At 38.5% G+C, this 27,690-nt stretch overlaps 2 protein-coding genes across 5 annotated transcripts; one reads left to right on the forward strand and one right to left on the reverse strand.

Annotated features, from left to right (window-relative positions):
* Positions 1-52: 52 nt before the first annotated feature.
* Positions 53-10,142, reverse strand: coq4 (coenzyme Q4 homolog (S. cerevisiae)). Of its 2 annotated transcripts, none has more exons than XM_037752265.1 (7): positions 9,973-10,142; positions 7,495-7,650; positions 3,725-3,821; positions 3,512-3,614; positions 3,280-3,409; positions 1,950-2,043; positions 53-778 (listed from the first exon to the last, which is right to left on the reverse strand). In XM_037752265.1, exons 1-7 carry the CDS (start codon positions 10,037-10,039, stop codon positions 595-597), a joined length of 831 nt encoding a protein of 276 aa, XP_037608193.1. In that variant the 5' UTR covers positions 10,040-10,142; the 3' UTR covers positions 53-594. The 2 variants fall into 2 exon arrangements, with proteins under 2 accessions (XP_037608193.1, XP_037608194.1); XM_037752266.1 differs by having other exon boundaries at positions 7,495-7,647; positions 9,973-10,135.
* On the forward strand, positions 661-27,690 carry traf2b (Tnf receptor-associated factor 2b). Of its 3 annotated transcripts, none has more exons than XM_037752264.1 (11): positions 661-788; positions 16,619-16,821; positions 18,261-18,339; positions 18,558-18,656; positions 20,952-21,113; positions 21,207-21,281; positions 22,589-22,663; positions 23,901-24,113; positions 24,208-24,511; positions 24,751-24,899; positions 25,111-27,690. In XM_037752264.1, the coding sequence occupies exons 2-11, from the start codon at positions 16,646-16,648 to the stop codon at positions 25,327-25,329; spliced, it is 1,551 nt and encodes a 516-aa protein (XP_037608192.1). In that variant the 5' UTR covers positions 661-788; positions 16,619-16,645; the 3' UTR covers positions 25,330-27,690. The 3 variants fall into 3 exon arrangements, with proteins under 3 accessions (XP_037608192.1, XP_037608190.1, XP_037608191.1); XM_037752262.1 differs by lacking the exon at positions 661-788 and adding an exon at positions 10,147-10,297; XM_037752263.1 differs by lacking the exon at positions 661-788 and adding an exon at positions 10,575-10,684.

The raw sequence follows: 27,690 nt of genomic DNA on the forward strand, positions 1-27,690 counted from the left end.
CCAATATCTCAAATCATATTGCAATATCAGTCAAAATAATCACAACTAGATATTTTTTCAAAATTTTGCAGCCCCTAAATAAAGACTTATTGTATTTTTTTTATTTTTTATTCTTGATACAAATACACAGTTTCTCAACAACAGATAGCGACTGAACATGACCTGTTGAGCTGAGTCTAGCAGCGTCAGAAGAGCAAATTACTTCACTCAAAATGATTCACAGTTCAAAGTAACGGTTGACAAGCCTAAGTTTGGCAATCGTGAAATTTCCTCAGTAGTTAACTCCCTTCCCCACAGGAAAACACTTCAATTGTTTCTGTTATTTCCGCTATTAAAGATGGCGACTGAACATGAACTATGCGTCTAGCAGCATCAGAAGAGCATAAAAACTTAACTGTTCCAACAGCTGAAATTATTTCTCTCAAAATGATTCACAATTTAAAGTCAAACTTGACACGCCAAAGTTTGGTAATTGTGAAATTACCTCGACATCCTTCCACAAAAGGATAACACTTGAATTATTTCAGTTTTTTCCCGCTATTAAAAGTATTTTCCCCGGAGATTCCTGAATCATTCATCTTCTTTTTGTCGTTCTCAGGTGTTCTTCTTGCTGGTAGCACTGAGTATGACGGGAGGAGGGTCTATGTTGAGCTCTTGTCGGAGGTCTTTGATGCTCTGCGCCCATCGTCTCTCGTAGAAGATGCTGAGGACGCAGCGGGCCCGACTACCATTCTGCAGAGCCCAGGGGCCCAAGGATGTGAACAGCGACTGTAAGCGGCTACGAGAAGGTGATGCAAGAGAGGAAAAGTTTAGCGTGTTACAACAAGGAAGATCATTTTTTTTCCTGATAAACCAGTTTCCCAAAAGGAAGTTGTTACTGAATGAGGAAGGACTAATAATTTACAGGTAAAGAGACGGTTTACAATCATTTGTTCATTGTAATGGTAACAATGATATGGAGTAGTCGGAGTGTTTCCTCTTATCTCTCTGTGGTATGTCACACTAGAGCCAGACAAAAACTTAATTAATGTTTACAACATATTCATAATTCTGATACAAAATTTAGCAGGTCGCGTTGTCAGAGTCGGGGTTTTGCTTTTTAATGTTCAATTGTTATGTACATATTAAAGACCCCAAAGTAGAGCTGAAATGATTAGCTGACTAATTGATTAGACGATTTATTGCCAACTATTTTGGTTAGAGCTGCAACGATTAATCAATAAGTTATCTACTATTAAATTAATCGCCATATATTTTGATAAGCGAGTAATTTAAGTAAAAAGGAGTCAAAATTCTCTGATCCCAGCTTCTTAAATGTGAATATTTTCTGGTTTCTTTATTCCTCTATGACAGTAAACTGAATATCTTTGAGTTGTGGACAAAAAAAGTCATGGGAAACACTGATTTTACATTTCTCGCCATTTTCAGACATTTCAGACAACTAATCGATTAATCGAGAAAATAATCAACAGATTAATCAACAATGAAAATAATCGATAGTTGCAGTCCTAATTTTGGTAATCGATTATTTTTAAATCATTTTTTGAGCAAAAATGCAAAACCTTTCAGCTTCCAATATCATAATATTTGCTGTTTTTTGTTTTTTTATGATATTAAACTGAATATTTTTGGATTTTGGACTGTTGCTCAGACAAAACAAGACATCTGGATGTGTCAATTTGGGCTTTGGGAGATTGAGATGGTCATTCTTTACAAATTCTTATAAAACAATCGGTTATTCAAGAAAATAATAGGCAGATTAATCGCTAATGAAAATAGTCGTTAGTTGCAGCCCTACTCCAAACACTCAGCTGTTTGCTGCGAGTGTGAATACTATGTGTATCAGAAATGTTAGTGAGTGACTCAAACTGTAACGGACTACCTCGGTCTCTGTGGCCCAGTAGTACTGTGCTGTAGTTTAAACTCTGGTCAAAACACTGGTATTGTACCTTGCATTCAGCCGAAGGGGCCCCAACAAAGCTCCAAGAGCACACATGGGAAGCCCAGTCTGAGCAGCTTCGAACCATTTCACTGCCACTTCACCTGAAAGCAGCAAGAAGGGGCATAAAGAGAAAGAAATATCCAGTTAAAAAGAGTAGAGAAAAGTAGAAGGAAGTTGACGGTTAAGCGTGTCGAAACCAGATGTGAAACCCTATTACTAAGCATAAGTTTTTCCTCTTTATTCTAGCGGTTTATTGTGAAATAGAACTAATATGGCCGGCAAAACAGAAAGTTCAGATCAATAATGTAGAGAAAAGGGGTTTGAGAAGCAGGGAATGTGTAAAGGCAGCTGGAAAGGAAAACATGGAAGAGACACAATTAAGTTCTGGTGGGAATTTCATTGTTCTGCCAGCAGTCGAACGTGTGGCTCCAGAGGCCTGTACTACGAAGTGAGTTCAACATACCCGGGGTATCTTCTCGTTGTCTGGATTCACTAACCCTAACAACCGATATCCCGCTGAGTGGTCCTACCATGCTGATTATCAACTCTGTAAATCAACCCAGGGTTTCTCAATGTGGCTATGAACGCGTTCACATGAAAGGGGCGGTGTTTACAGCAAATGACCAATCACAAACATGGACAAGTCTAGTGTCAGCAGAGCGGCTTAATATTAGACAAATATGAAGAAGTTAAATACATAATCTGGACTAAAAGTAACACAGTTGAAGCTGCCAAATCCAGGAAGGACAGCTGGCAAAAGAAAAAAATGCAGATGTGTGAATACGTAAGTAAACAGACTTATAATATCACTAGAGCATGAGTAGATTTGGCTATAATTACTTTGTGTATTCCGTTAAATTAATATGATGCTTATAGAAAAGAAGAGAAGAAACTTAATTTGCCTATACCCTTTTGGGAAGCTGTGGCGTGTATGACAATTTAACCTTCTTTCAGCTGCGTCCCCAACTCCGGCGGTGTGAAACAGACTTGAGAGCAAATAAAAAAATAAATATAAAAATATACTTCAAAGCTGTAAGCAGGCTTACTTTCAGATCTTATCACCTACACCATTAAACTGTGTTGCTTTTAGACTGGATTATGTGTTTAACTTCTTCATGTTTGTGTAATATTATTTTATGATCGGCGCACCTAGCTCCGATTTGGTCAGTAGGCAATGCTTTTATAACAGTTTGTCTGTTATCTCCAACATATCCTGCTCCATTCCTAAGCTCCTATAAATGAATGGATGACAGATTTGTGCAGGATGGGGATGGTCTGGAATATAATGATCTTATCTGGGTACCATTTTCACTTTCCATTCGTGAAGCCGGACTCACCCAGCATGTTGGTGGGCATGCCCAGTAAAGTGTGGAGCAAATCATGGACCTCTCTGTATCTCTGCATGACGTAAGCCAGCTCCTCGTCATCCACAAACTTCACGTCTGCCCTTGAGTCGGGAGTCACGTCCTTAGGAGAACAGGAAAGTGAATGCGTGAGTAAAGACGAAACAGAAACTTAGAAGAATGGAATTCTGAGGAAATGTAATCAGTCTTTAACACGAACACTCACATTGTCCTCCAGGAAACGGAGGTATTCTCTCCCGAAAGAGCCGTCGGGCAGAGAGGCCATCTCTCTCAGATCAAGTGTAGACAGCCGGATCCTGGGCCTCTCTCTGTAGTAACCAGCCATTAACAAGTAGGACTAAATCAAATTTCATTCATGGCAGAGAAAATTTAAAAGTAAAAATTAAAAAAGTTACTAGATGGTGTTACAATGACTCACGTTAGGATCGTGTAGCCTTCAGGATCGTTTCTCATCTTGTTCCTGAGATTGATCAACGCCAGGTGTCCTGTCGTCTCCCCGAGGACTGCAACCATGTCTGTAGGAAGAGTTTCATGCATTTTTATTTCACAACAATAGGGCTGGGACGATACACCTATCTCCCGATTCTATACTATCACGATACTTGGGTGGTGATTCGATATTTATTGCACTAGAGTCTAGAGTCGGCTACTTACTTAAGAAATCAATAATTTGATACAAAAGTTATCCGCCAGAGTCCGACATCAGAACTGCGTCCATAGCAACGGTTTGTTATACATAGCAACGTTCTGCTATAAAGAAATAACAGACCTCAGAACGCCGTGATTGACCAATCATAATTGAGTATTCAACAAGCCGTGTAATAACCCGACGTAAAGTACATTTTCGACTTAAAGATTCTCAAATGTGTTACATTGATAATCTACAGTTTAATAATATGCAGTTTGTCTTAAATAAAGTGTGTAATATAGCTTAAATCTACCTGACTTGAGGATCAGTTTAGTCATCACAAGGAGTACTAGTCAGCGTGTGAAAACAGCTGTTCAGTGTCTTCTGTGGCTTTGATGGGGATTTTTCAGGTATGAGAAAATGTCTGGTGATGTCAATGGAGTTATCGCGGTTTGTTTTTGGAGACTACAAACATTTAACAGAGTCAGCATTACAAACTGGGGGCATGGAGTTGGAATGACCTGGCTGTTTACCAGGCAGGAAGGGGCAAATGAAGAAAAAGGCATTATAATCACAGGATACAGTATTTTGAATGTGTCTCAACCGATATTGGGGACTAAGAGTCAGGTGTAGGCGTTTAAAAACACCTGCAGGTCTCATGACACATGTCACATAACAGGTGTTAGTTCTCTCTTCCTCCCTGAAAGTTTCATGGTAAATGCACTGACATATGACCTTGCTTTGTATTTATTCTCATTTCTGTTTCCCAGACATTTAGAAGCATGTAATCGTGATCTCCAGAGAGTAAATGATCGAGAATGAGTACATGAGAAAAGAAACTCAAGGTGCAGTCCCCGTTGGTTTCATTTAAACTGAAAAATGAAATAGATGATGAAACACATGAGACATCCTAGTCTTTGTCTTGTAATCTAGTCATAATTAAACATTTTAGCATTCAGTTAGAATTTACTGAGAGATCTATTTGACAGAATTACATTATAATTATATGTTATAATTCCCAAAGCCAATCAATTTACAAACCAAATAACAGAATAACCTATCCAGGTCATAGCAGTTTTGTTGACTTGAGCTTGAAGGTTCATTCTTGACATTGAAAAAGCAGTGTGACGAGATATTCTTATCACAACGCTCACTAACTTGTTTTTTTGTTCTTGTTTTTTTTCAGAGCTTAAAGCCACATGTTGTGGCCTTCATCAGCAAACTCCATCTGCTAAGTAAACTTTATGATAAGACTTCTTAGTTTAGTTTTTTTATTTGAATAAGATATTTTAATTAGTTTTATAATTTTTGTATTAAATAGGAGCGATGGACTTCATAATTTCCACTAGGCTGCAATGTATTAAAGATTCTCCTAATTAGTCAAACAGATATGATTGATTTTTAATGACTTTCCCAGGTTAGGGACGTTAGGGGTTTTCTACTGCACCACTATCAGGAGAGGTATTTCCATATTTGAATATACCCTTGGTCATCTGTGACTGGGATGTACCGCCGTACTTCACTGTTCATGGGAAGGCTTTTGTTTTTGTTTTTTAAGATTGCCTTGATTTGATTGTAGAGATACAGGTCAAATCAGGCTGTTGCAGTTATATTTGTATGTGTCTTAATTAGGGCTGTCAAAGTTAACGCCATAATAACGCGTTAACACAAATTAGCTTTAACGCCACTGATTTCTTTAACGCATTAACGCAAGTTGCGCTTTTTAGGATGTAGTGGGCTGTCATACTAGCTTGTCACGAAGGTGGCTAAATAACGCCCCAAACTTGCGCTGAATTTTGGTGAGGAAAAACTGCCATTTTCAAATGGGTCCTTTGACCTCTGACCTCAAGATATGTGAATGAAAATGGGTTCTATGCATACCCATGAGTCTCCCCTTTACAGTATTAAATACTTAAATCCCTCTAGACTTCAGCTCTAGAATCCAGGTGGTTAAGATGAACATTGTAGCAAGGTTGCTGTATCTATTTCAGTCTTTACCAAACAACGATACCACAAAACAAATTCACCTCCTGGGATAAACAAATATCATTTCATTTGGAATGGTAACAAAACCCAGAACAAGATGTACAACACTCCAACTCCCAACAGATAAAGGAGGTTTGTCCTTACCAAACCTACAAGAATACTTCTACGTGGCACAGCTAAGGCCTCTAGGCTGTTGGTGCACCTCAGATTATGAAGCGAGATGGAAGGATATAGAGATGAAAGTTCAGGATCTACAAATTCCAGTTTTGGTAGGAAACAAAGAACGAACAGGAACTATAACACATTTAATGGATCCAATTCCAACATTTACACTAGAAATCTGGGATAAAATAATTAGAAAATATAAACTCGAATGTGAAAGAAATGTACTGAACAGGGTTGCATATGATCCGAACTTTAAACCAGGGGTATATGATCTAAGGTTCCAACAATGGACAGAAAAAGGTATCACTGCTCTATGTACCATTCTCAAAGATGGGACATGTATAAGTTCTCAAGAATTAAAAAGGTGAAATTTGGTCTGGAAAGACCAGATTTATTTAGATACCTACAAATACGGGACTATCTTATGAAAGAGGAGAAAATTGATTGATATTTTCTAAAATAGATTTGAATGGTATCATTTAAATTATTGTGGATTCACATCACCAGGGCAGATCTCATGCCATCTCAGCCTTCTACAAGGCCTTAGGGGAGAATAGAGGAAGCTCTATAAATAAAAAGCAAATGGGAATCAGAGCTAAATATAGAAATTTCAGATGAAGAATGGTATAAAATGTGTATGACACAGTGTACCACTACTAGTTCACGAGTATGGAGAGAGTTTGGATGGAAGAATCTTACTAGGTTCTTCATAACACCGCAAATCAAACAGCTAAAGACCCAGCAACCATGTTGGAGGCTCTGTGGCAATCTGGAGGCCAACCATACCCATGTTTTCTGGAGCTGCACTAAACTAAAGCCTTTCTGGAATAATGGAAATGTAACTATTAATGACATTATGGGATATGCTTTTCCAAACAATTGAGCTGTAATGTACCTAGGGAACATTGAGGAGGTTGTGCATGGAGCAGATAGATATCTGGCAACAATTATGCTTATAGCCAGCAAAAAAAAGCTATAACAAGAAACTGGTATAAAGCAGAACCTCCAGGGAAAGATCAACGGTTCGAGAAAAATGGATCATTTAAATGAAACATGATGCATGTGTTGTTGGAGAATTTATACAGTACATGTTTAACTGCTTCTGACAACTGTTTTTTTAAGTGTTGTATTTTTTTGATGATTTCTGTATGGATGCTGATGATGTTCAGCCCAGAGCTGAAAATGCAAAATAAATATCAAAGTTTAAAGAAAATATAACAAAATAAATAAATACTTAACAAATCTACCGTTAAGGTACATTTTGAACAGATAAAAAATGTTCAATTAGATTGCGATTAATCGCGATTAACTATGGACAATCGTGATTAATCGTGATTAAATATTTTAATCGATTGACAGCCCTAGTTTTAAACACTCTGCTATCAATTAAAAAAAGAAGGAAGTCTCACCATGTCTGTAGGGATTTTGTAGTGCAGCCACACCTGACCCAACAGCCAGCAGGGCTTTCTGGATGGGGGTGGTGTAGACATGTCCAGGATACAGCCCATCATAGCTTCTGTCTGTAAACGCACTGCTACTACTGCGCACCTGGTGGACACACGCTGCTGAGACAAAGGTGGAGCAGCATTAGATACATTTACACTACTGGACCAAGACATTAAGTAATAATACACTAGTTGACGTGTTTTATTGCCCTCATACAACAATAACAACACAGCTTATTGATAATGATGTATAACAAAGCAAAAACATTTGACATGGCTTGCATACTGCAAAATGCGACCGGATGTAGAAGGACATCCTGGTGTAGTAGGATGTAGTAGGACATCCTGGTGCAATAGGATGTAGTAGGACATCCTGGTATTTTTGGCAGACTGCATTTAACATACTGTGTGTTGGGACATACTAAATCCTTTTCTGGCATAATAAATAGTATGGTAGCATGGGTTTTGCTTTTTAATGTTCAATTGTTATGTACAAATTAAAGACCCCAAAATAGAGCTGAAATGATTAGCTGACAAATCGATTAGTCGACAGACAATTTATTGACAACTATTTTGGATAGAGCTGCAACGATTAATCGATTAGTTGTCAACTATTCAACAACTTTTTTGACAATCGATTAAGCGATTTGAGTAATTTAAGAAAAAGGAGTTAAAATTCTGATTCCAGCTTCTTTAATGTGAATATTTTCTGGTTACTTTACTCCTCTATGACAGTAAACTGAATATCTTTGAGTTGTGGACAAACAAGACAGTTTCATCTTGGGCTTTGGGAAACACTGATTGACATTTTTCACCAATTTCTGACATTTTATAGACCAAACAACTAATCGATTAATCGAGAAAATAATCAACAGATTAATCAAGAATGAATAGAATGTTAGTTGCAACCCTAATTTTGGTAGTCGATTATTTTTATTTAAGCAAAAATGCCAAACTTTTCAGCTTCCAAAATCATATTTGCTGTTTTTAGTTTTTTATGATATTAGACTGAATATTTTTGGACTGTTGCTTTGTCAAAACAAGATATCTGGATGTGTCAATTTGGGCTTTGGGAGGTAGAGAAGGTAATTTTTTTGAATTTTTTTTTACAAAATCTTATAAAACATATTTGTTAATCAAAAAAATGATTGTCAGATTAATTGCTAATGAAAATAGTTGTTAGTTGAAGCCCTACCCCAAAGCACTCAGCTCTGTTCTCAACAGGTAAGTGTGAATACTATGTGTATCAGAAATGTTAGTGAGTCACTCAAACTGTAACAGACTCTACCTCCATACATACTGCTACAGAGCTTAAAGGTCCCATATCATGCTTATTTTCAGGTTCATACTTGTATACTTGTGTTTTTACTAGAACATGTTTACATGCTGTAATGTTAAAAAAAAACCTTAATTTTCCTCATACTATCGGTCTGAACATGCCTGTATTTACCCTATGTCCGAAACGCTCCGTTTTAGCGCATTTCAACAGAATTGCGACAGGATTGCGTTGCTAGGCAACAGCTTGGGTCAATGTGTACTTCCTGTCAGTTGATACACTGCAACCAGGAATAAACTGGGACACATTTATAATGTTAGTTTAATACTGAGTAAAGGGTCTAAATATTGTATATTTGTGACATCACAAATTGGCAGAAATCCTGACAGCTTGTTTCAAATGCAGAGTTTCTGAATACGGGCTGTGTGTATTTCTCTGTGTATTGAGCGTTTCGATACTTTCACAGTATTTATATAGCACTTAAGCCTGCTTTATAATAAAAAAACATGAACATCTCACTTTTTTATAATATGTCCCCTTTAAATTTCTTTTTGAAACCAGCAATTTACTAATGCAAGATCTAGTATACAGCACATATCCAAGACTGGGGCAGATTGTGCTCATGTTTAAGGGAAAAGGTGTACAGTATTTGGGGAAAATCTGAGTGTGAAGGCATCATTTATGACTAAATAAGTGACTAAACTTATCCTTAATAAGCTGTCTGTTCCCTCATACAAAATAGTGTTACTCTTTTCAGTTTAGTTTATGAATATCATTCATAAATCACTGACATGTTAATGTTTAATTACTTTGGTTACCTGTTCACCCACTTATTGTGGACAAAAATCAATATTCTGATGCAACTTTTCTATTGATTGTCCAGGAAAGACAAAGAGTATCTGACTAGCTAGTGATTGTTTGAAGCTATAACATAATTAGAGACATTAATGACATTAGATCACTACATGGATGTTAGCTGAGGAGTGTGTAACCTGCTGTTTGTTGCCCTCTCTGGTAAACTATGCTGCCAACTAGACTTCGTCAATCATTGATTTGTATATTAAAACAGTTACATCTAGTTAGCTGGGCTTATATAAAAAGTATCCATAGCTTCTCGCTTCCTTTAATAACTTAGAGGACATGTATCTAGCTGTAGAAACTCATACCTTTGGAGATCAGAGCGTATAGTCGTGGACCAGAGCGGTGGAAAGGTCTAGCTATGGCTGGAAACATTGTGAACGCTACTGCGCATGCGTCATCACATGCTCATTGATAGCTTTTAACTCCGGGGCAGCCCTGGTGAAGGGGGCGGGGTTAACTCAGTCACAGAGAGAGTGACTCCGCTCTTCCCAGCTGCCGTATTTGAAAAAAGTAAGCAAACGTAGCAAATAAAAATTGTAAACACAGCTAAAGGTTGAGCTGCCCTTCTTCTACTTCTACAAAGTAGAGTAGTTTCCTGTCCGTCGGCAGAGACAAAGTGAAGACGACAAGGTTAGTTAGCTAAACTACTGTTTCTTGCTTTGCTTAGCAAGTTTGTCAACTGAGTAGATAAGTCGCCAAACCGATTAGCAGATAGGGTTAGTCACACACCGCCTGACTTAGCATGTAGCTAGCTAGCCTCCTAAAGTTGTGTAAGTGAGCTATATAAGTGTGAATGAAGTGTTTAGCTGCGTCCTTGCTTTGTTTTTAGAGAGACAAAGAAGCACAAATGATGAGTGTTGTCTGTATCCTACAAACCCTGGGTAAATACCCATGAGGTTATGAGTTCAAAGCCCTTTACAAAGAGTAGGGAGTGTCTAGTGGGTTGGGATGTAACTTGAGGGTGAGTACTAAAAGGTTGGCTGGTTTGTGATTGCGTGAACAGACTTTGCGAACTCGGTGAGTAAAATATTCAGGTTTGGTTTCTGTGCAGTTTGTCAGAGAGGTGCACAGAGAGAGAGTATAAAGACTTGGCAGTGCAGACAGTGTTATCTGGAGTTACACAGCTGCTACCAGCTTTAAAAAGCAGTCAGAGGAAGTTGTTTGTGACTAGAGTAAATGGCTGTGGAGCCTGAAGGTCTAGCTTGGGTGTACTTTACTTTTCAAGGCATTTGTTTTGTTTGAGAATGCAGCTATTGGTGTTATTTCTTTCACAAACTTTCCACAATTGTAACTTAAAGATTACTGTATGACTACTTACTTACTTTAGTCACAGCTCAGCCTTCAGTGTTTGGTAGTATCTGTGCTGCTTTCATGTTGTTTCTGATATTTTCAGCCACATTGTACAAAGATTCTGCTCTGTTTGTTAGTCTTTTCAGGATAGTTGAGTGGGTTTCTTTGCCTGATTTAATGATTGCTTTCACTGGGTTGTAATTGCTAACCTCTCAGGGTTTCTATGGACACATAAACCAAACAAGAGTTTGGGTGTATTCATGTTTAGGCTCATTCTTCACTGACCCTAACCCTAACCCTAACCCTTATGTATGGCTGCTTTCATGTTGCATAAGTTTCTGATGTTTTCAGCCACATTGTACAAAAGATTCTGCTCTGTTTCTTAGTCTTTTCAGGATGGTGGGGTGTGTTTTAATGATTGCTTTCACTGGGTTTGTAATTGCTAACCCTCTCAGGGTTTCTATGGACACATAAACTAAAGAGTTTGGGTGTATTCACGTTCAGGCTTATTCTTCACTGACAGGCTGTTTTTCCACGTCACTCAACAGTGTTTTGTGACTTACTGAATCATCTTTCTGTTTTATTTGTACATGTCTGAACACAAAGGTCTTATGAAATTAAAACAAATAGATTTACTGCTGTGTTACAAGACATATTAGTCATCATATACTGGAAGTGCTGATGTGACATGCAGTCAGAGAAAGATACCAGGGGGACATGGTGTGGCTTTCCAATGATAAGCAGTATCAGGCTTTTCTAAGAAGTGAATTGTGGAACTTCCAGCCTTAAATGGGGTGCTCCCTGAGGTTGACATGAAGTAATCTAGGGTAGAAGAAGAGAACTGAAAACTAGAAAGTTCACTGTAATATAACCAATATTTCTGTTTCATTCTTCATGTAATGGGGCCAAAGTTTAAGATTAATTTATTACAGTATTAATTTAAAATGCTGACATGTAAACTCATACAAAAATGGTGTATCAACATTATTTCATTTTGTTAGAAAGGATAACAAATGTTAAAATTCCTTGTAATGTAATCAAAAATTGGGATTTAGCCAATAACCTTATCTTAGCACAAATGTTTTAAATGTTTATTGAATGAAATAGAAAAGATGCCACAAAGTATGAATGTTTCATGAAAGATTATATTGTTTGTAGCTTGAATGTTTACTATTATAACTAATGTCTGGCTGCTAATGCATTACTGGTCATATGTTCACTTGGGAAAATGTAAGTCTCATGATAAGCATGAGATGTACTCCTGTTTTGTAGGGTTCAGTGTTAAAACTGAAATGAATTTGTAGGTCACAGTAACATTTTTAATTTGCCTAGTATAATTGATCTTATGAAGTTTTGATCCCAGAGCCACTTAATCTCACATCCCTACATTGAAGTTTATGGAGATTTCCTGTGTCTGGGAGGGCTTAAGTTCTTTAATACTAGGGTTCAGTAGGTACAGATGTTTCCTAACTTTTAAGCCACATCAGCACAGTTGAGAAATCCTCAACTGTTAACATTTGCATAGCACATAATTTCCATAAAGTTTTCCCTCTCAGGTTGTGCAAGATAAATAGTGTCTTTTGTAACCATGTGGGTTGAAGATATGACATTTACCTCCACGTAGTGTAAACAGATAGCCTTGTTACCCTTTTCCCATTTTAGGGAAATGCAGAGAAGGAACTTCTTGTTGTGTGTTTTGTTTCAAAACCTGCATTGACTTATAGGTGGAGACACCACTGCTCAAAGCTATTTACCTGTTTATGTCTACAGTTCAAACCAGCTAAACTAGTTATTATCATGCAACCTTTAGGCCATTGCAGGCAAGCAGAACGATTTCAGAGGTTATGTTTTCATGCCATGACATGCAATCTGCTCATATTCTTTTGTAGAGACAGAGACACTATACAATATGTTGACTTGCATGCACACACATTGCATACCATGTTCTGCAGCTGTGTGTTTCACTAAATCCATTAGGCGCCATCTCTGGCAAACAAACAGCTGTGTGCATATTTACTAATGGAGTATTTTATGTGGGCGTATGCGAATATGTCACTATGGTGACATCTGCTGGTTTATGGAGAAAAACACTCCCCACTCATTTTCCCACCCGTAAGGGAGTTTTCAATGATAAATCATAAAGACAGATTAATCATTCATAGAGCAGACATTTCTAAAAGATTTATAAAGGCGGGAAAGTTTGCAGATTTCTTGTGCAAAAGTAGTTCTTCCACGACCTTGTTACTGCACTTAATGCAGTAGACTTTGGGGGTGAAATTATTTCCACAATAGGCTTTTTAGTCCGTCTATGATATTAGATTTTACCGCCATCACTGCAGAAATTCCGGTTCAGTTACAGCGAAACTTCCAGCTTATCTGACGAACACCACCAGCATTGTTTATGACTAGGAAGTTGATAAGATCATATCCGTTGGTAGGGAGATAAGGTTCAAGCTGATAACGCATCACACGCACCTCTAGCCAAGCACACATTAAGCCTTGTAGCAGCTCACAGCTATAAGCTATGAGTTAGACAAAGAGCGGGAAAGTCTGGTTGATGCTGCAAAATTTGACCTAGCTGAATGTCCTACTGATTGATGTGGTCCATAGTGCAAGCTAACTATTGCACCAGTTGTGAAACTTTCACTTTCTACTTGTGAAGTTCGGTGCAACGATACTTTGGCTACGTTCCAGATTGCATATGTTTCTTTTAACTTTCAGTACATACTGCAGCTGCCCTTACAAAGTACGTACTGTTACATGCAGTATGCATACAAGTGGGACATACTACTTCGTCATGACATTGCGCCTTGAACTTTGATCCTCTGCTCATATATCCGCTGCGCAGAGGATGTGGGTCAGAATAGCCAGAAATGCATGCTGGCTTGCATACTGCAAAATGCGACCAGATGTAGTAGGACATCTTGGTATTTTTGTCAGACTGCATTTGACATACTATGTATTGAGACATACTAAATCTTTTTCTGCCATAATAATTGTATGGTAGTATGGATAGTGAAACGCACAGTTTGTTACCATAAAAGACTTGATACAACAGTTCCTCATAGCACTTAGGCAACGTATCGTTTAATTGGAAGGAAAACTTGCCTGAGACGTCATTTAATCTGCACCATATTTCACACCTGTTGACATTTAAATAACGTCTCATTCTTGGTACTTCCACCAGATGTCGCCAAAGAAAGGAATATTCAAATCATAAACATGGGGGCTTTTAATATTTGCATTTAAGATTTTTACTTCATATAAAGCACAGATACCATACAAATAAAGGTTATTATTATGAAGATTGCGACCACACCCAACTTTGATCTATTGTGCATTGTGTACTCCATATATTGTGGGCAGGCAGAGCATATAGTAACCACTACATGGCAACACAGGCTCAATTATTAGTCTTGTGTAGCAACTCTTTAATTGAGAGGCAAAGTCCCGCCCCTTCCTGTGGACCCCATGGGACCTCATTTTGGAAAAATATCTGCGGTAGTCAACGGCGAGAGACAAAACATTTTTTTGACCCAATTTGAATTATGTCATGAATCACACATATGATGTTGGTCAATTTAAAAGATAATTTTGCAAGTCAAGAAAGATGCATTTTGTCGTAGGTTTGTTGTAGCATTTAGTTTTGTGTGAAACCGCTCAGTGAGCTACATCTCTCGACTTGCACGATATAAGTTCACCAACACTAGCTAGCTAGCTAACTTAGCTATGACCACGCACAAATGTAACGTTATCTTACCTGATGTGTTTTATCCAGCGACTACTGGTCTTTTTATCAGCCGGAAAGTGAGAGAACGAGCGAGACCCGTTGCTAGTATGAGTACATCCCAGTACAAAACACACAGGCATCTTAGCGTAGGCGAGAGTGACGCACTTACGACGCTTTTGGGTGTGTAGTCTTTCTAATAACATATTTTCAAAGTCTTGTACTTCAATAGTTTTACAACAAGCTGGGACTTTCTTGACTTGCAAAGTTATGTTTTAAATTGACAGACATATGTGTGAATCATGGCGCAATTCCAAGGGGATCAAAAAAATATTTGTCTCTCATCGTTGACTATCGTTCATATTTTTTCCGAGATAAGGTCCCATGGTGGTCCACCAGAGAGGGCGGGATCTCTGTTTTGGCCAGTAACTCCTGAACTGTAACAAGGGGCAGCTATGGTGATCTGTTGGGCTTGTTATAATTTGCATAATTTTTAAATAATTTGTATCAAGAGCTGTCTGTTGTCTGTTCTGGGATTTCCATTTTCAATTCCACCAGATTTCGTTCGTATTGACGGACACAAAGATGAACTTATTTGGGAAGCGTTCATAAGTTTACAGAAAAATAATGATATGCAGTAAGAGTAAAGAAAAGCTGAAAATGTCTTCCTTTTTCTGATATTAGGAAAGCTGTTTTGGCATCAGTGTTTCGTCTTTACTAAATATCCGCTCTGACCACCATGTTGACATTCTTGAGCAACTCATCAGACAAATCTGTCACCAGTATGTCTGCTCTCCAAAAGATCTGTATCTCAACAACTCAAATGACTTCTCACGCATCACACATAGGCTTCGTAGATATAAATAGCGAGCCATTTGACCATGGTGCACAAATTAGATTCACATCAAAGACGTACTAATGGTAAATCAGCCAATAGAGATGCTATAATTACATTTTGGCCATTAACTTATAAACAAACAAAAATGTTTTCCTCACATTATGTCTCAATGAATTTTAGTTGCACACAGGTTCCATTGTAGTCTCAACGGTTTAACATCATTATGAATTGTATGTGTTATTTGCATACATGGTATTATGCAGTGGTGGAATGGAACTTAGTACATTTACTCAAGTACTGTACATAAGTACAATTATGAGGTACTTCACTTGAGTATTTACATTTTATGTTACTTTATACTTTAACGCCACTCCATTTTGAAAGGAAATATTGTAATTTTTACTCCCCTACATTTATTTGACAGCTTTAGTTACTAGTTACTTTGCCGATTCAGAATATTGATAGAAAATCCAAAAAAATAAATCAAAATAATGATGTATCATCACAGGTTAAGTTACCTAGCAGTATATAAAGTACTTAAGATGAGCTCCACCTTCACCAGCGACAACATTAAAGTGAGGTACACATGGGCCATTCTGCATAATGAGCACTTTTACCTTTGATCTTTTACTTAAAGTAAGACTTTGAATGCATGAATTTTACTTGCAACAATGTATTTTTACACTGTAGTGTTTGCTATTTTTACTTAAAGGGTCTTAATACTTCTTCCACTACTGGTACATGCCTACATCATTTGTTGGTGACCATATAAAATATGTTTTAGGCTGTTGCAACACGGTTTCACAGTGATGAATCAGCCTTATATTCTCACTGTACAAATATTTGCTTTAGGGCTTGGATGCTACTCATATGTCATATTCAGCTAATGAATTCCCCATGTGTTGACACTTCCAATAGGTGTAACTCTGACATACCCATAAGTAATGAAAGGTATGTCCCGTAAGTAATGACGGGTGACATTTCAATAATTACGGGTATGTCAGAGAAAAGATTGCACAAGTGCTGTAAAAGTTTCTGTACTTCTAAAGGTCATGCGTGGCTGTTAACCGCTGTTATGTACTGTGTTCATTGACAGGATATAGCATCAGATTGATGGAGAAGAATGGCCCGAATCTCGTTGGACTGCCCCAGCTCTTTACCAGGGATCCCCCTCAGTGTGCTTTCAGTGCCCATGGAGAATAAGTACAAATGTCAGCAGTGTCTCCAGGTCCTGAGGAAGCCTGTCCAGGCTCAGTGCGGCCACCGCTTCTGTGTACACTGCTTCAAGCAGCTCACCAGGTACACCGGAGGTCCTCGGACCACCTACAGCCGTGTGAAATGCAAACCCCCTTCACCCCCTAATGCTTACCCTCTTACCGGACACGCTTCAGCACATCCTGTGTTCTTATCTCTGCTCGCCTCTGGGGAATTTTTTTGCACCCAAGATCAATTACTTTATTCAGACTCATCCCTCACATGACTGGACTTTTTTTTTTACTGATGTCAGTGAATCACAAGGATCTGACCATGCTGACTCATTCTAAAGGTGTCCATTGTTTTCTATTTCCACTTCTTTTTCCTCTGACTCATGCTTTATCATGAAACATAAGGTGACAGTACAGGAAATTAAAGGAACAGTGTGTAATATTTCAGTGGCTCTATTAGCGGAAATGGAATATAATATTCAGAACTATGTTTTCATTAGTGTATAATCACCCCAAACTAAGAATCGTTGTGTTTTCGTTAACTTAGAATGAGCCCTTCATATCTACATAGGGAGCGGGTCCTCTTCACGGAGTAGGCCATGTTTCGACAGTAGATAGTAGAACGAACAAACCAAACACTGGCTCTAGAGAGAGCATTTCACGTTTTGATGTTACCTAAAGGCCACCGTAGTTGTCCGACATGTGAAACTGCGGCAACATGAACCACGTAGTGCCAAACTGTAGTATCGCTAGCCGCCGCCTGACTTCTGTTGTGCCAAGTGTTATTATAGTAAGGATGTCCTCTCAGCGAGGCGAACGGCGTTACCACGGTTTTGCACTCGGCGGCTCACGTTACCGCAGTCTTGGCGAGGGAGGAGTGAGCGGAGGGGCACTCAGTAGGTTGCAATCTGCAACCAGACCACTAGATGCTGCCAAATCTTACACACTGTACCTTTTAAATCATTTTAACAACTATACATAAAACCATGTATTAAACTAAACCTCTATAACATGGATGTATTGGAGTCTCATCTTGCTAATCATTCACACAACTGCAAAAAGCACTTAATTTTCACGTGCCAAATGTGAATGGTGCGAAAACCTCAAGTGCTTGTGTCATGTGTCTTTCGTTCCATGTGAAATGTTTCACATGTTCTAAACTTTAACCTTTATACAAAACCACTTGTGAAATTGAGCTGATTGCACGTGATCGAAACCACTTCTGCCTCTACATGCGAATTCATCATGTTATAATGATGATTTCACATGTACGTTTTGTTATTCATTTATTTGTCTTGCAAAAGCAAATGCATTTTTCTCGCTAATTTCCTCATCAAAGGTTGCAAATTGCAGCGTTTGTTTGGCGCTACAAGCTTCTTTCACTGCTGTTGTATTTTTTTATGAATGATTCGTGTCATTGAACTGTGGTCCATACTAGTCAGCAAGTCATTGCGGTAATGAATCAGCAGGAAATTGTTGGCGCCAACCAGCTGTCTTTTTCCTTTAAAGTCACAAACCTGTTTTGTTTGTCAGTTCTGGGCCAAAGCCTTGTGAAGCCTGCCGCCAAGAGGAGATATACGAGGAGCCTATTTCCATTCTAAATAGTAATGAGGTAAGTTAAGAAGTATGAAATGTACCAGCCAACATTGTTATTTTATGAGACATCTTGTAATCTGTATAGCATCCCTCACTCCCACTGGCAGGAAAGCCATATGACTCCAGTCTGGTGGGAGTTTCCCTCATCATACAATGCAACCTTTTATGTCTGTTTGCTATTATAATTAGAGCCTTTATGTGCTCACCTCACTCTGTTCTTTGTTCGCCCACCAGGCATTTCCAGACAATGCAGCCGGTCGAGAAATAGCAAGTCTGCCTGCCAGGTGTTTGAACCAGGGCTGTGATTGGACCGGCTCAATAAAAGAGTACGAGGTGAAGTATGAAGTTCAGCCTTTCTTTTGTCGTTGTGGGTGTGCTTTCTACTTGATTGCCTGTGGCATGTTAACCCTGTACAAATGTCACTTTACTCTACCCAAAGTATTTTAGAATATTTCGAAACCAACATCACCACACAGGGTTTACCCTGACCCCATACTCTGCATTCCCCGGGTCACGTTTTTTCCCCCTGTAGCCTTCAGCAGTCTCTATTGCTGAAACCCGTGGTTGTATTGCATGCACTGCAGCTTGCATGCACTCTGCTATAGCAGAGAAACAGGAAGTGAAACTTAACATGTGGCCTGGAAAGTCCCTACGTTACCAGCCAGATAACAACAACAGCTCAGTGGGAAAGTACCCAGAATATAAAAGGCCATTCAAACCCAAGATTAGCTGGACTGCTGATAAAGGGTTAAACTGACCATTACATGATAATGAAACTAGATTTTTGTCATTTCACTAGGGAACTTCTCAGTTTATAATTACTGTTTGATATGAAACAGGAACAGGTCCAGACAGTGAGCCACATCTTACAGAAACTGTGGTTTATATATTAACAGAAAAGCCCCCTAATCATAAAAGCTGTGTGTGTTCTTGTGTTTAGTAAATATCTACTGTTTCTACTGTAAATCTCTCTGTGTGGGGCCAGTTAGTTTGTGTAGTAAAGAGTTAACTGAGCAAAGGATGTTTGTAGAGCTTTCTGTCTGTTTGTGGTTTTGCTCAACCGTGCTGTATAACCCCATTTAAGTCAGGCTCTACACAGGAAATGTAAAGTGATGTGATGGCAGGAAATGTTTGAAATGAGAAGATTATTTGCATGATTTGCAAATGTGGTTCTCACTGGTTGGCTTGTCTATGTTATAAAGAACCTCGTGCTCGCTTTATACAAGCATGGGTGTCAAAGTCTGCTATAGTTTGATTGCAGTGCTCAAGAGATGATTACTATGCTGTGTGATACACCCACATTCGTGTGAACATTTGTGGGCTGTCGTCTTAGTCACTTGTGTGGAAAGATCCGCGCTGCCGTTAGCTAGCCATACACACCCAAAACTAGCTGGAAAAATAGACTAAACGGGGTGTGTGAGTGGCGCGGTAAGAACAGGGATTTGACTCGAAAGACGTTAAAGATGATTCATATTCAGTTTGGTTATTGGTTTCGAGTTATGCCGGTGTAGCTCGTTTGAAAAGTAAACAGTCATAGCAAAAAACTGTCTAGCCTACCTGTGGTTCGTGCTCTGCGGCGCCAGCCGCTCCAGTTGGTTGTTATTTTGAAAGAGAATGACTTCCTCGTCCATAAAGACCACCGCCCAGTTGAGCTCCGCCTTTTTCATTCCCCGGCATTTTTTAAAAAGATATTTTCGATTATCAAGCACTTTACAGCTTTAGTCCAAAAACAGCACAGTAATGTATTTTGTGATACTTCACTTTTTCATTTCTGTGCTTCTGTTTTTTTGCAGTTTTATTTCCTCATCGTGACTTCCTATATTGTGTGGAGATTCGGTTTCGTTTGTTTTAAGATCAGATGTTTGAAAAAGTTCTTCTTTATAAACTTTATATTTAACTTTATATAATGACTTAAAAAGTCTTTTATATTATTTGTTTTAACAATCATATAGTACAAATAATTAAATTGTACGTCTCAAACTATTTCTCCTAATTGGGTTACATGAAAAACATCATAATTACATCAATAACTACATAATTAGAATTACTCAGCAGACCATTGCTCTGTATAACAGACCGTTGCTACGGGCGCAGTTATGATCTCGGACTCTGGCGGACTATTTTTGTGTCATATTATTGGTTTCTTAAGTAAGTGGCCGTGTAATAAGCGGGATAGTGTACAGCTAGCGGCTCATTTTTGTGAAGTAAACCCCTTTTTATTTCACAACGATGACTGGCTCACTGGGCATTATCCCTTACTTATTATCACTTTCAAGAAGGTGCACTGTGTTGTCACCCTTCACCTGCTCTCTTATGCACTAGAGATCAACCCAGATACATGGTGTTTTGTTTTTTCAACATTTCAACCGTCAGGACATCCTGTACCACGCTTGATGCAGGTGTGTCTGACAGATTGTGCAGAGCATTAACTTTGACAATGATTGATAAGGGTGTGCCATGTTCATAATAATAACCAACTGACAAGCTTTTATGATGCTCATCTGCCAAGTATGCTGTAACAGCATTAAGCAAGACTCTTTCTTTGATGTCATTTAAAAAAAGGAATGAATACTAGACACATGCAGGCAGTATGAATGTAGTAATAATATATCTGTCCTCCATCTTTAGGCTCAGCATGAAGGTCGCTGTGACTTTGAGCGGATACAGTGCGAGGCCTGCAAAACCTCCGTCCTTCGTACGGAGAAGGACAGACATAATGAGAGGGAGTGTGAAGCGAGAACGCTCAACTGTAAATACTGCAAAATGACCTTCAACTTTAAAGACATCAAGGTGAGAGATAAAGATTGTCCAGTGAAAAGATGGTTGTTTATTTATAAATGTACACAAAATAATATTCTCATGCTCCCTCACGGTGTATTTTAGGCCCATGATGAGATCTGTCTGAAGTTTCCTTTACAATGCAAGGACTGTGGCAAGAAGAAGATCCCAAGAGAAAAGGTTAGAGCGGTTAATAACTTTCAATATTAATTCCTGTGTGGAGTGAAGTGGTTTTAAAGGCCCCATATTGTAAATAGTGAGATTTTCACATCTCTCAAGTTTAAGTGCTATATGAATACTGTGAAAGTATCGAAACGCTCAGTTCATGGAGAAATACACAGACTGTATTCAGAAAGCCTTTAAAAAAAGCCGTCAGGATTGCTGTAACTTTGTGATGTCACAAACGTGCAATATATTTAGTTTTAAACATAAACATTCTAAATGTGTCCCAGTTTATTTCCTGTTGCAGTGTAAGGTTGCGTCCGAAATTCCACACTAACATGCTATTTAGTACGCTATAACGGTATGTGAGATATTTTAGTATGTCCGAAACCTTAGTATGAAACCAATAGTATGTGAATTGCATACTATTTCTGGTGAAATATTACAGTATGCAACGCTGGACACTATGGCGGCATAAAGATCCCACAATGCAATGTGGTATGATGATATAGTTCATAACAGATGTTGACAGACAGCTCTGTAACATCAATAACTCTTCGATTTAACTGTAAGTATAAGATTTCACTTTGCTAGGCATAATATATATTTTAAATTAATTGAGACTTTGATTCTCACAAACCATCGTTCACATGAGGTTGACACGGGTTACCATGGTTACACGTCTTTATCCGGCACGGAGGCTCTCAGGAAGTGACGACGTAAATTACAGCTCAGTGCGTCCGAAAATATACATACCACTGTTTATTCACACAAAAGTATGTTGAACGATAGTACACATTGAGTATGTAAAAATACAAGTATGAACCTGAATATTAGCATAATATGGGACCTTTAAATTACTCTGCATGGTAATGCTTGACAATTTCCTCTGTGCACAAAAGCTGATAGTTGTTATACTCGTAAAATAAAACTATAAAGCAACTATCGGGTAGCTTATTTATACTGTAAGTGGCATAGAATAGACAAATGCTACAGAGAATTTATAATCAAACATGCAACACCTGTCCCCGAATGATCCGAAATGCATGCACAATGCATTATACAAAACAGAAACAATAGACAGAAAAGAGAAGTAACAATAAATGTACCATGAGACTAGAGGCATGCGAGTTCCACGTATTGATCATCTGAATAGTGAAAGTCCTCTTTCTAATGGAGGTTAAAGGAAACGTTGCCTTAGAATTCCCTTTATGACCACTTAAGTTTCATTCTGACTTCACTTTCACTTCTTTGTTTCAAGTTGATGCATGTTTAGAGTCGGTCCACTGACACGTAACCTTTTTTCTTGTCCATTCAACCTTCAGTTCAATGACCACAGCAAATCCTGTGCCAAGTCAAAGAGTGCCTGTCCATTCAGTGATGTGGGCTGTAAACATGTGGTATGTACAGTAATCTAATCAAATACAATGCCTTCATTGATATCTTCTTTATTTTTATTTTTTTTTATTGAAGCAGACCACAAATATAATGATGCAAATACTTGGAGGTAGACTTGTCTTCAAGGTATTTTAAAGCACATGTTAACATGTTAATTAGTGAGCTTTATTTGTGCGGGTAGGTTGATTTTGTTTTTTTTCTTCTTCTTTTTTTTGGAGAGAGCCAGGCTAGCTGTTTCCATCTGCCTCCAATCTTTATACCAAGCTAAATGCGCTCTGGCGTTAGCTGCATGTTTAGCTGATGAAGCAGATTAGTTGGGTTTTTATCTGTTTAACTTAATTTTTTCCTGAACTTAAATGTTTATTGTTGCTTATTTAGTCTTAAATGTTTAATGTTAATATTAATGTGAAGCTTTCAAACCAGGTTTTCAGGAGATCCTTATGAAAAAATGTTTGTTTGTTATGCATTTACATTAAAAACAATTGGTTGCTATTTCATTATTAATATTATTTTACTCTCAAATATTCATAACTCTATTGGCCCAAAAAATCATCAATGATTGCTAAATCGTTAATAATGGTCTCTATTTTAAAGTATTTTGCTTATTGAAACAGACCGACACAATTTTACTACCCTAAAAAGTAACACCATTCATGTCCTGCAGTTTTCAAGCTTTCACTTCATTTGAGACTTAAAGCTGCAGTCGGTAACTTTGAGCAAATATGATAAAAAAGTTATTACACTTTGTGTCCTCCTGTGCTCATAATGGCATTATACGGTTTCACAAACCGAAGGAAAACAACCAATCAGAGCCGAGCCGTCTCTACAGCAGCTGTCGATCACTGCTCGGTTTTGTCTCAACAACATGGCTGCTGGGTCACAAACCTTCTCATTTTACAATTAAACAGTACACTACAGAAATAGGCATTACAGTAACAGAATATTGATTCGTATTTGATAAGCGCCGCCTAGTTTGACCGTTTGATTGGAGTTCGCGAGTTGACTCAGCTCCAGCTCGGCTATGATTGGTTGGTTTCTGTTCGGGCACGGTAGAAACTTGCAAATGCCATTAGGAGCACTAAGAAGAGGCAGAGGAAAACAATTTTTTTCACACATTATCAGTCTCATGCACTACTGTCGAGATATAGTGACGAAAATAACTTTTTATCATACTTTCTCAAAGTGACCGACTGCACCTTTAATTACAGTAGTAGCTAACTAAGCTCTGTTGTTTCTTAGATAGAGAACGGGAAGCTCGGCGATCATGAGCACAGCAGCACCATGGAGCACTTGCGTCTGCTGCTGCCCATGGTGTTGTCCGTGGCTCCTGGTTCTTCTCAGGGAGAGTGGCAGGAGGACTCTGGTCTGGGCCTGTACAGGGCTCCTGAGGAGGGAGTCCCTATGGGCACTGGAGCTGCAGCCTCCATGCAGTCTGTGGACGTGGACAAAAAGGTGAGTTAATGGATTTAATGCGGTTTGTTAACCGCCAATATTTCTAGTTTTTGAATGAGGATCTGAATGTATTTGTTGCTGTTTTTTTTGACAGGTGAACGCTTTAGAAAACATTGTGTGTGTCCTGAACCGAGAGGTGGAGCGCAGTTCAGTTACGTTGGAGGCTTTCGCACATCAGCATCGTTTAGACCAGGAAAAAATCGAAAACCTCTCCAATAAAGTGCGTCAGCTGGAGCGGACGGTCAACATGAGAGACTTGCAGCTGTCTGAAACTGACCAGCTGGTGCGAGAACTCCAGTTCTGCACCTTCGACGGGATATTTGTGTGGAAAATCTCTGAATTCTCACGCCGCAGACAGGACGCTGTGGCCGGTCGAACACCTGCAATGTTCTCACCAGGTAAATTGAAAGACACAATCAATTCAAAAGGCATCCTGTCTCAGCTGAAAGGTTATTTTAGAATTTGAGTGAGCTAAGATCATGTGGCTTTGTAAGTGTTGGCGTGTAGTCGAGGGAAATTCCACTTCTCTACGCCCTTGTTGTCCTTCAGGGAGCGGACATGTGACTGATTCCTATTAACACATGACGCTGTTTTAGGCTCCGTTTACATTCTGGATTCTTCTTTTTTCTCCTCACAGCGTTTTACTCCAGCAAATACGGCTACAAAATGTGCCTGAGGCTGTATTTGAACGGCGACGGGACGGGTCGAGGAACACACCTCTCGCTGTTCTTTGTCGTCATGAGGGGAAAGTGTGACGCTCTGCTCAAATGGCCGTTCAGTCAGAAGGTAGCAAAACTTTCTATATTATCTTTCCACACATTTTACGTGGCTTGTGTGGTCACTTCATTTTATATGATTTATTTCTTATATGTTTGCATATGCCCTTTGTTAAACACTTTGTGACTCATGTCTGTGAAACGCGCTATATACATTTTACTTACTTAATCCTCAATCACCACAACGAATAGCTCAAAACAAGCTCCGTCTCTTTCCCCAGGTGACTCTAATGCTCTTGGATCAGAACAACAGGGAGCACATTATCGATGCTTTCCGCCCTGATGTCACCTCCACCTCTTTTCAGAGGCCGATCAGTGAGATGAACATCGCCAGTGGCTGCCCGCTCTTCTGTCCTCTAGCTAAACTGGCTGGCAAGAGCCCGTATCTGAGAGATGATACCATTTTCATCAAAGCCATTGTAGACCTCACAGGCTTGTAGGGTGAAGCCTGTGGAAGGTCAACCAAAGCATGTCAACAAGAACACAATTATTACTATATAATATCATATAGATATTAATGAATTATTAATATGTAAGATAATTTATTATATATGTGAATATGATATTGTATCATATCTACACTGTACATTAATGTCATCAGGTATCACATTATGACAGATGTAGAGGGGTGTGTATTAACAATCATGGTAGTGGATCTGTAATGGTTATAGAAATCCATCCAATTAAACTGATTTATAAGGGCCAACATATGGAGGCACTGCTGTATTATACCCATGCTTTATAGAAGTTAAGCTATATCTGTTATTGTATATTTAAGACTTTTGGCAGTACTTGTATCACATAAAAAGTTCGTAATTCAGTATAAAGCTGCAAGTGATGAGGTCAAGTGCTTAAAACGTTAAAGGAGCAGTGTGTAGGATCTGGCGGTATCTAGCGGTGAGGTTGCAGATTGCAACCAACTAATGCCTCTCCCCGTGTGCCAAGCGTGTAGGAGAACTACGGTGGCCAACGCAAAAACGCAAATGGCCCTATCTACAGCCAGTTATTGTAAGAGTAAAGTGCTTAAAGTGTGTGTGGGAAGTGAGTTGTGAAGCAAGAGAGAGAGAGAGAGAGAGAGAGAGGCGGCAGCTAGTAACGATATAGACTCCAGCCCAAGCAAGAAAAGTTAAGTGTGTGGTTTGTCCGTGCTGGGCTACAGTAGAAACATGGCGATGCAGTAATGGCGGACTACATGGAAACGACCTGCTCCCTATGTAGATATGAAGGGCTCATTCAAAGCTAACAAAAACACGATTCTTAGTTTCAGGTGATTTATAAACTAATGTAAACATAGTTTTGAATATTATATTCCATTTCTGCCAATAGATCCCCCGAAATGTTACACACTGTTCCTTTAAGTGCTGCTGAGTTAAATATCTCTTTCATGATAAGAGGTCTGAAATCATCTGTCATTTTAATGTGACCCTGTTGGCATTCAAATGAAAGCATAGAACTAACTAAATCTTATAACAAATATTTGTATGAAATACCTTGTTAATAGTATATACTATAATATAATAATTAGAATACTCCGCTCTGCATTATGTGGTTCTTCTCACCCAGGCTAAACACTGTCCCCGACAGAAGTTGAAGTGTCCCTTTCATAGTTTACATCAAAACTTCTACAGTTATTTTTTAAAATTCTATATAATTGGATGCATTCAAATCCCAATGAATATGACATGTCCTGTCCATAAATTAACAAAGATTATTAATAATAATAATAATAATAATAATAATAATAATAATAATCAAAAAAGTTTAAATTCCACGATTTTTCGCAAATTGCAAAAACATGCAAAAACTTGCGAGACTCACTGCCTGACGACCTATCCTAACCGTAACTATTCAAGGTCAATGCCTAACCTTAACCATCTTACGAGAGTTTCGCAGTTTGCGCGTTACCTTCTAGCCATGACCCGACGACGCCGAACACAAGTCATGTGCTCTGCTCTGATTGGCTTGCATCTGGTCGTGTCTAGAAGGTAACCCACAATTTGAGAAACTCTCGCGAGATGGTTCAGGTTAGGATAGGTTGTCGGGCAGGTTGTCGGGCACCGAGTCTCGTGAGAGGTTTTGTATGTTTTTTTCAAGTTTTTGGCGGGTTACCTTTTAGACACAACCTTTGGGGAGCTGTCATGTCGTCCATCTTTATATACAGTCAATGGGTTGAACAACAAAATGCAATTTGTAGTCCCTCTATGCTACACAAGAAAAGCTTTTTTTATGGCTGAGTACGGAGGATGAGTTGAGGTGTCTTACAGCCTGGGCAACCAATGATGTTCTGAGCGGTTTTAATATATAATTAATAGCATAGCAAGTATATATCATAAAATATACCTTCGTATTTAGCACAAATCCCTGCTAGTGCTATTAGCTACTATTAGCTACATACTGTACTATAAATTATATTCACTGTATAATCACCATAATCAGATATATTTTCTTTGAACATGTAATTAAAATTAAACCAAAATCTTTGAATGTAATCACATGTTATTTAAGTGTTACTATAGATTATATATACAGTAATTCTTCGTAGGAGAATTTTTTGTTTTTACTAAATACTGTAATTTAAGGGTGGATAAATGTAAACTTTTCTGATTATAATAAAGTACTACAGTGAATGAATTTAAGATTATTCTTTTTTGTCTAATGTTTTTTTTTATGCATTTTTAATTCAGCGTGTGATGCCATGTTCACTGCTATTTAGGAACATACCATATATCCGTTGTGAAGAAATACATACTGTATACAGAGCTGAAAAGATAAGTCAATTAAAAGAAAATTGTGATAGAAAA

This window comes from Sebastes umbrosus, chromosome 19 (assembly GCF_015220745.1).
Source record: "Sebastes umbrosus isolate fSebUmb1 chromosome 19, fSebUmb1.pri, whole genome shotgun sequence".
NCBI lineage: Eukaryota > Metazoa > Chordata > Actinopteri > Perciformes > Sebastidae > Sebastes > Sebastes umbrosus.

Bases quoted from the DNA above. Each gene is read 5' to 3' on its own strand.
- traf2b (XM_037752264.1), top strand. From the start codon at position 16,646: ATGGCCCGAATCTCGTTGGACTGCCCCAGCTCTTTACCAGGGATCCCC. The intron at 18,340-18,557 runs GTAAGTTAAGAA...TTCGCCCACCAG, and splicing joins CCATTCTAAATAGTAATGAG to GCATTTCCAGACAATGCAGC. The intron at 18,657-20,951 runs GTGAAGTATGAA...CTCCATCTTTAG, and splicing joins GCTCAATAAAAGAGTACGAG to GCTCAGCATGAAGGTCGCTG.
- coq4 (XM_037752265.1), bottom strand. From the start codon at position 10,039: ATGTTTCCAGCCATAGCTAGACCTTTCCACCGCTCTGGTCCACGACTA. The intron at 3,615-3,724 runs GTGAGTCATTGT...TGGTTACTACAG, and splicing joins GAAGGCTACACGATCCTAAC to AGAGAGGCCCAGGATCCGGC. The intron at 2,044-3,279 runs GTGAGTCCGGCT...TGCTGCTTTCAG, and splicing joins CATGCCCACCAACATGCTGG to GTGAAGTGGCAGTGAAATGG.